The sequence below is a fragment of the Triticum urartu genome, unplaced genomic scaffold (genome assembly GCF_003073215.2).
Source record: "Triticum urartu cultivar G1812 unplaced genomic scaffold, Tu2.1 TuUngrouped_contig_4311, whole genome shotgun sequence".
In the NCBI taxonomy this organism is placed as follows: Eukaryota; Viridiplantae; Streptophyta; class Magnoliopsida; order Poales; family Poaceae; genus Triticum; species Triticum urartu.
Window position 1 is genome coordinate 1 of NW_024114890.1, and position 8,737 is coordinate 8,737.

Consider the following 8,737-nt stretch of genomic DNA (forward strand, 5'->3'; position numbering starts at 1 on the left):
ATGGCTCCTGCCAGTTGCCGATAACTGTTACAAAACATGATCATCTCATTCAACAATTTATATATCATCACGTCTTGACTATATCACATCACAGCAAGCCCTGCAAAAACAAGTTAGACGTTCTCTACTTTGTTGTTGCAAGTTTTATGTGGCTGCTACGGGCTTCTTGCAAGAACCATTCTTACCTACGCATCCAAACCACAACGATTTTTCGTCAAGTGTGCTATTTTAACCTTCAACAAGGACCGGGCGTAGTCAAACTCGATTCAACTAAAGTTGGAGAAACAGACACACCCACTAGCCACCTGTGTGCGAAGCACGGCAGTAGAACCAGTCTCACGAACGCGGTCATGTAATGTCGGTCTGGGCCGCTTCATCCAACAATATCGCCGAATCAAAGTATGGCATGCTGGTAAGAAGTATGACTATTATCGCCCACAACTCTTTGTGTTCTACTCATGCATATAACATCTACGCATAGACCTGGCTCGGATGCCACTGTTGGGGAACGTAGTATTTCAATAAAAAATACCTACGATCACGCAAGATCTATCTAAGAGAAGCATAGCAACGAGCGGGGAGAGTGTGTCCATGTACCCTCGTAGACCGAAAGTGGAAGCGTTAGTAACACGGTTGATGTAGTCGAATGTCTTCGCAATCCAACCGATCCAAGTACCGAACGCACGGCACCTCCGCGATCAGCACACGTTCAGCTCGATGACGTCCCTCGAACTCTTGATCCAGTTAAGGCCGAGGAAGAGTTCCGTCAGCACGACGGCGTGGTGACGGTGATGATGAAGTTACCGGCGCAGGGCTTCGCCTAAGCACTGCGGCAATATGACCGAGGTATGTAACTGTGGAGGGGGGCACCGCACACGGCTAAAAGATCAACTTGTGTGTTCTAGGGTGCTCCCTTCCCCACGTATATAAAGGAGGGAGGGGGAGGCCGGCCGGCCCTAGGGGGCGCGCCCAAGGAGGGGGAGTCCTACTAGGACTACTAGTCCTAGTAGGATTCCTACACAAGGAAGAGAGGGGGAAGGAAGGAGAGGGGGAGGGAGTAGGAAAGGGGGGCGCCCCCCTTCCCTTGTCCAATTCGGACTGCAAGGGAGGGCGCAGCCTGCCCTGGCTGCCTTCCTCTCTCTCCAACAAGGCCCATGGTGGCCCATTAGTTGCCCCGGGGGGTTCCGGTAACCCCTCCGGCACTCCGTTTTTACCCGAAACTATCCGGAATACTTCTAGTGTCCGAATAACATGGTCCAATATATCAATCTTTATGTCTCGACCATTTCGAGACTCCTCGTCATGTCCATGATCTCATCTGGGACTACGAACAACCTTCGATCTTCAAATCACATAAACTCATAATACAAATCGTCATCGAACGTTAAGCGTGCGGACCCTACGGGTTCGAGAACTATGTAGACATGACTGAGACACCTCTCCGGTCAATAACCAATAGCGGAACCTGGATGCTCATGTTGGCTCCTGCATATTCTACGAAGATCTTTATCGGTCAAACCGCATAACAACATACGTTGTTCCCTTTGTCATCGGTATGTTACTTGCCCGAGATTCGATCGTCGGTATCATCATACCTAGTTCAATCTCGTTACCAGCAAGTCTCTTTACTCGTTCCATAATGCACCATCCCGCAACTAACTCTTTAGTCACATTTGCTTGCAAGGCTTATAGTGATGTGCATTACCGAGAGGGCCCAGAGATGCCTCTAACAATCGGAGTGACAAATCCTAATCTCGATCTATGCCAACTCAACAAACACCATCGGAGACACCTGTAGAGCATCTTTATAATCAGCCAGTTACGTTGTGACGTTTGATAGCACACTAAGTGTTCCTCCGGTATTCGGGAGTTGCATAATCTCATAGTCATAGGAACATGTATAAGTCATGATAAAAGCAATAGCAATAAACTAAACGATCATAGTTCTAAGCTAACGGATGGGTCTTGTCCATCACATCATTCTCGAATGATGTGATCCGGTTCATCAAATGACAACACATGTCTATGGCTAGGAAACTTAACCATCTTTGATTAACGAGCTAATCTAGTAGAGGCATACTAGGGACACTCTGTTTGTCTATGTATTCACACATGTACTAAGTTTCCGGTTAATACAATTCTAGCATGAATAATAAACATTTATCATGATATAAGGAAATATAAATAACAACTTTATTATTGCCTCTAGGGCATATTTCCTTCAATGCCGACACATAGGTGTGTCACGCAAGCTCTACCATGGTGTAGTATTTTTTGTTTCGCATAATAACTATACCAAACAAAGTCCAAACACGAGGATTTTTTACGGTGATTTTTATGGCAAGAAGGGAACCAAGAAGCTTCGGGAAAGGACCAGAAGGTGCTAGAGGGCCACAAGCTCAAGGGGCGCCCCTAGGCCGCGCTACCTGAGCTTGTGGGGTCCTCGGGAACCCCCTCTCCCCCGGCATGAAACCAGCGCTGCAAATTCTTATATATTCGTAAACCCCTGAAAGTTAACCTAGATGAGTTTTTTTGCCGCCGCAAACCTCTTTTCCGAAGCGATCTCATCCGGTGCCCTATTCTGGCACCCTGCCGGAGGGGGAAGCCATCACTGGAGGTCATCTTCATCATCCCCACTGCCTTCGACGAGGGTGGAGCATCTCACCATCGGGGCTGAGGGTATGTACCAGTAGCTGTGTGTTTGATCTCTCCCTCTCTCGTGTTCTTGATTTGCATGATCTTGATGTATCGTGAACTTTATTAATATAGTTGGATCATATGGTGGTCTTTCCCCTGTATCTTTGTTGTGATGAATTTAGTCTTACTCTTTGAAGCGTCATATGTTGGATTGAATACTTTGGATTTGAGATCACTTGATGTATGTCTTGCTTGTGGATACCTATGGTGACAATGGGGTAATTTATTGAGATCACTTAAGATATATTTTATTAATCAACTTGCGGATTTCCTTGGTGACATTGGGATAATCTAGGCATAGAGGTTGATGCATGTTTTCATCCTACATTCTCTGATAGGAAGTTTGGAGTAATTTTTTATCGCACGTAGAGGTATTATTATATATTTCAATTATGTTAGTACTGTTGAGAGATCGCACTAGTGAAAGTATGAACCTAGGACTTGTTTTCAAGCATTCCAATATCATTTTTGTATATCTGTATCCATAGACACAAAAAATAGCGATCCATTAGTTGACCAAGTGAAGACATGTTGACCCTATTGTGCGGCATCGAGAAGCCGCCGATACAAAAGAGTTATGCAGTGTTGCCATGGAAACTATGAATATAAAAATATACTCCTTTCATCCCATAATATAAGATTGTTTTCTAAGCTTTAAAAACGGTCTTATAGACAGAGTAGTATAGAAATGAAATGAAATATGTATCACGTGATGTCAAATGATATTAATTTTTTTGATATTTTTAATGTGGGTATATTTCTTCATAAGCTTAGTCAAATTTAACTAAGTTTGATTCTTTTTTTCTTAGAAAATTGGATAAGAGCCTGTATTTTGTTTTTGAAAAAATATATTTTCGCGGCAAAATAATAAGGGCTCGGAGGTTCTTGGACGGGCCGGCGAGCGGAGAACTGGGCCACACTTGCCTCCGAGCCGGACTGGGCTTGCTTGGGTCACAGCCGCACACCTCCCTTCTTCCTCCTCCATCCCTCTCACTCTCGCCAGCCGCCGCCACAAACCCTCGCCCCGTTTCCCCGATCCCCATAGCCGCCGCATCCGTCCTCGCCCATCCTCCCTCCATCCGCCTCGCCCCGAGCGCCTCCTGCACCTCGTGCGCAGATTCGTCAGCCTCGTCCCCGCCTTCATCTTCCACTTCCCGGTCGCCCCCGGAGCAACCCCAAGCGGCGGCGGTGTTGGGGACAAGAGACGAAGATGGGCACCAGGTCCTTCTTTACCGTCGATAACTCAGAGATTCAGTCCGACCCTGAGTTATCGACGCTGATAGAGGAGATCTTGTCCCTGAAGCGCGAGCGCAGAGACTTGATTGGGTCTCTTACCCCGGGGATTTCTCGCTGGGTGGATGAGATCTCTCGAACATCAACGTCGTCCGTCCTGGCCAATGAGGACTGCAAAGAACCCTTCGGTATCTTGGAGGATGTTGAGGATTTGGGCCAGCGGATGCTATCCATGTCCCATTTCCTTTCCTGCTCCAATTCCCACATCCCATTGTACAAGGCCGACGAGCTGGTTAGCACATCATCCAAATTAATGAAGATCTCCCAGGATTTCTGCAAATCTACAGAGCAGGCAATGGATAAGGCCGTGTCGGAGGCAGCAGAGGAGGAGGAGAAGAGGAAGGAGGAGGAGAGGAAAGAGGACAAGAAGAAGAGGGATAGGATGAGGAAGAAGGAGAAGAAGAAGCAACAACAGCACAAGGAGAAGGATGAGGAGGACAAGAAGAAGAGGGGTATGATGAGGAAGAAGGAGAAGGACAAGAAGAAGAAGAAGAAGAAGAAGAAGCAGCAGCAGCAGAAGGAGGAGGAGGATGCACACGTTACATCTGACAAGATCACCGAGAAGATGGAAAGAAAGGAGGAGGAAGAGGAGGAGGATGAGGAGGAGACGAGGAGGCAGCAGGAGGTGAGGAAGATCATGGCTGCCAATGAATTCTTGAGTCTCTCCTCCAATGTCCTGGCGAGACCCTGCTGTTACAGAAATGAGTTGGCGATGATGATTACAGAGGAGGATGAGCAGGAGTATGAGAGGGTGATGGAAGCGGAGAGGCAGGCAGCGATGGAGGCGGAGGAGGCCAAGAGGGAGGCAGTAAGGAAGGCAGAGAAGGAGAAGGAGCGGCGGAGGGAGATGAGCAAGCAAAGGAAGGCGGAGAAGGAGGCAAAGAGAAAGCAGATCCTGCAGAACAAGGCGCCCATTGTGGAGAAGGAGGAGCGCATTGTGAAGGAGCATGCTGATGAGCAGGAAGCAAAATCCCCAGCGGAGCAGCGCATTGTGGAGGAGCATGCTGATGAGCAGGAAGCAAAATCCCCAGCAGAGCAGCTTAAAGAGCGGATGGATAACCAGCTGGGTTTGTTCGCAGGCCGCCGTAGAGCATGGGAATACTCAAGTGGCAGCAAGCCGGGTCAGTGCGGGGGATTCAAATATAAAAGTAAGTACAGAATGCATATATGCTGCAGCTTTATTATATTGCTTATTACTCAACTCTATTTGCATAGACTGTTTGCTCTATGCTATGCATCTCTCAAGAAATTAACTTTATTCAACTCTATTTGCTTAGGCCCCACAGTATTCCATAGTTTTTGCTGCGGTTGTTAGCACATGCATGCCACAAATGATTGTATATCAATCATGCACATCCTGCTTAGATTAATCAGCAGTTTCAGGCCGGCTAGCTTATCTGTTTCTTTCACTTGGCTTGTTGTTATGGCAGTACAGAAATTTGAAGTCACACACTTGTTGAATGGCAAAGTTGGTCAGAACTCAGGAGCAAACACCGTAGTGACACTACTTAGTCTGTCTCCTTTAATTTGATCAGAAAACAATCAAAGTGAATTGTATATTTATTGGTACAGATCCTGGCATCTACTCCCTCCGTTCCCAAATATTTGTCTTTCTAGACATTTCAAATGGATTACGACATACGGATGTATGTAGACATATTTTAAAGTGTAGATTCATCATTTTGCTTTGTATGTAGTCACTTGTTGAAATCTTTAGAAAGACAAATATTTAGGAATGGAGGGAGTAGGTGTTGGCGTGCTGACCGGGCTGCATGGCGGGGGGCTGGGGGCCGGGGGGGGGGTTGAGGGCACGATTAAGTGGGGGGGTTATATTTATTGGTACAGATCCTGGCATCTACTCCCTCCGTTCCCAAATATTTGTCTTTCTAGACATTTCAAATGGATTACGACATACGGATGTATGTAGACATATTTTAAAGTGTAGATTCATCATTTTGCTTTGTATGTAGTCACTTGTTGAAATCTTTAGAAAGACAAATATTTAGGAATGGAGGGAGTAGGTGTTGGCGTGCTGACCGGGCTGCATGGCGGGTGCATGCAGCCCGGCGGCTGTTAGAAGTCACTAATTAGTCGTGTAGCTCCGAGCTGAGTTAGGTTCAGCTGTCATCCACCGTAACAATCAGCCAAAACTATGGTAAAATATCACCATCCAAACATCTATGTAGTTTTTGTAAAACTCTGAAAAGCCATGGTTTTAAGTAATTGTAGTATTAGTTGCCCACACGTTGGAATACCGTGGCTCTAAATTACCACAGTTTAAAAAAAAACTAAGCCTATGTTTGCTCTATGCATGTGAGAAGTTTGCTTACTCAACTCTATTTATTTACTCTTTGCTGTATGCATGTCTCAAGAAATTTGCTTAGTCTTTGCTTAATTGTGTTGCAGCTCTATTGAGTCCTATGCAGTTTACGCATTGCATACCCGGTATCATCCCGCCCCGTGCCGCTGTTATTGAGAGCTCCTTGCAGATCTACTCCTTCAAAATTACTGGACTAGGTGGCGACCTGAAGTGGCCACTCAATGTGTATGGTGTGGTCGCTGCCCGAGACACCGTGGACCACAACCGCAACCTTATCTTCTCTCAGTCAAGTGTTATGTATCAACTACTTACATCTGAAAATGTATGCACTGTTCTATATTTAGTTTTCTCTTCATTTTCTTCCGTTTCTGTTAAGTACAGTAGTATTTTCTTCTTCAGCAAAGCACTCCATTTAAATACAACGATGATCTAATGCTTGCAGGACTGTTCTTTGTGCTTGATTGGCCCGTCACGTGCTATTCTAGCCGTGGACCCTGTTGACTTCGAAGTTGAGCTGCGAGTACATGATGGCTATGATTTTAGAGGTGATGGGATCAATGAGAGAGAATTGATCTGTGTTAGCAACCGCTACGAGGTCGCACCCAGCGGTGAGATTCAACGTTTAACCTTCTATAGTCCGTTGTGTAGAGCAGTGTTGAGCCTTCAACGACTTTCTAGTTCGGTCCAGGCAACTATCTTGTCGATTCATGTTGTCGGAGAGGGTCATCCTTTTAAATCTGGAGGGGAAGTTTTTTGTTGGTCATCTAGTGCAGATGGTAGTTCTACTATACATGAGAAGGTTGTGCTCCTTCATTCTCTTGAAGGAATTCCTCAAGAAGATGATGAGTTAGATCTAGATGGTTACCTCCCTCTGTCAAGAAACGTCGTTTCGGTAGAATCTGGAGGAGGGTTGAATGTTGTGGTAGAAACGTACGGGGGATCTTCTACATCTACTCATGTCTACTTCCCTTGTGAGAATTGCAACATCAGTCAGCGTACATGTTTGGTTTGCGGCTCTGAGGTGGAGATCACTGTTGCTTGGTCCCGACTTGTCCGCGACAAGATGGACCTTTTGATTGATGGATATACTACCCAGGCCTAGTATGCTGTCTTGGCCATGTATTTTTGTTTTGCTAGTGGTGTGCTAAGGCAAGTAGAATGTCAAACTGTATGTGTATCCGACTCTGTGTACTGACTTATCTTGATACGGTTGATTGGAGCACGCACCGCACAAAGAAGTACATATACAAAAATATGCTACGACAGCAGTGGAGATTGTAAACAATGAGATCATATGATATTGCAACGGTATCTAATCTAATTAGGTACCAAGAGACAGTTGCAAGCAACATAGAGAACACTGACCTCTTGTTCAAAGGCAGGGGGAGTTGACGTGTATCGACTGCTGTGGACTCCACCAGTCTTTGATTCATTTTGAAGAGTCAAAGGGGACTGCTTCCCAAAATGTTCATGCACTTGGTTAAACAAATTGGGAAGGTCAAATACTGGGTAAGAAGCAGTACTTCTTGTAATCGTCAGGAGCCCAAGATGGCCCGCCAGGAAGATATGGAAACTTCCGAATCAAAAGGCCAAAAGTCGAAGCAAAAAGCTCCTAGTTAGGAGCTTTTGTGGCTTTTTTTGTTGCTAAAGTGGAAAAGCTGTAAAAATAGAAGCAAAAGCCCAAACAAACATGGCCTAAGGGCATCTTCAACGGCAACTAGCAAAAAAACCTCCCGCATTCATCCACGGACAGGGGACCAGTCTGCGGATGCAGATGCGGGAGGTAGCCATCCAACGCTAGCTGCATACATTTTCACAACAACTCAAACCAAGCCGGATGAAATCTGTGCAAACACAGTGAATTTTGATATAAACACCGCGTATTTCATTGAAAGTAAGATAATTTGTACATAAAACAGGACAATATTTCATCCGATGAATTAAAACCTAAAACTAAAACCCTAAACTATCCTATACTTCACGGTGACCTCGTAGCCAATGTCGGGGTGGCCGGCTCCTCCTCCTTCGTCATCGTTGCCCGGCCCGCTGTCGGAGTCGGGCTTGGGGAGGCGGAAGGTGGTGGCACTGCGACAGGGCTTTCCGGCGGCCGCCCGACGCTCGCGGATGATCCTCTCCGCCTCCTCCTGCGCCATGTGCAATGCGGCTGTGGCCACCGAGGACATGGGCTGGGGGGAGAGGGTGGCAGTCGTTGGAGGCGTCGGCGGTGATCTCGACGCGGGACCATTCCTCGCCGTACCTGGCCATCTCCTCGTCGAGGCTGTGGAGACGGCGCATGGCCGTCTCCGACGTCGTCAGGGAGCTGTCCAGGGCCCAGGTGTACGCCATGTCTGGGTCCGCCGTGATGTGTGGCGGCGGACGTCGGAGTCCGTGAACTGGGATCGGGGCGCGGTGTTGCGCCTGTGTTGT

The 8,737-nt window shown here is 46.8% G+C and overlaps 1 protein-coding gene across 1 annotated transcript; it reads left to right on the top strand.

Annotated features, from left to right (window-relative positions):
• The first annotated feature begins 3,640 nt into the window (after positions 1-3,640).
• LOC125527644 lies at positions 3,641-7,569 on the top strand. The gene is made up of 3 exons (XM_048692154.1): positions 3,641-5,138; positions 6,397-6,632; positions 6,753-7,569. Exons 1-3 carry the CDS (start codon positions 3,908-3,910, stop codon positions 7,410-7,412), a joined length of 2,127 nt encoding a protein of 708 aa, XP_048548111.1. The 5' UTR covers positions 3,641-3,907; the 3' UTR covers positions 7,413-7,569.
• The last annotated feature ends 1,168 nt before the right edge of the window (positions 7,570-8,737 follow it).

What these genes read in the sequence shown, in the direction of transcription:
- LOC125527644 (XM_048692154.1), top strand. Translation starts at nt 3,908, where the DNA reads ATGGGCACCAGGTCCTTCTTTACCGTCGATAACTCAGAGATTCAGTCC. An exon ending in CGGGGGATTCAAATATAAAA is followed by an intron (nt 5,139 to 6,396) that starts GTAAGTACAGAA and finishes ATTGTGTTGCAG; the next exon opens with CTCTATTGAGTCCTATGCAG. An exon ending in AACTACTTACATCTGAAAAT is followed by an intron (nt 6,633 to 6,752) that starts GTATGCACTGTT and finishes TAATGCTTGCAG; the next exon opens with GACTGTTCTTTGTGCTTGAT.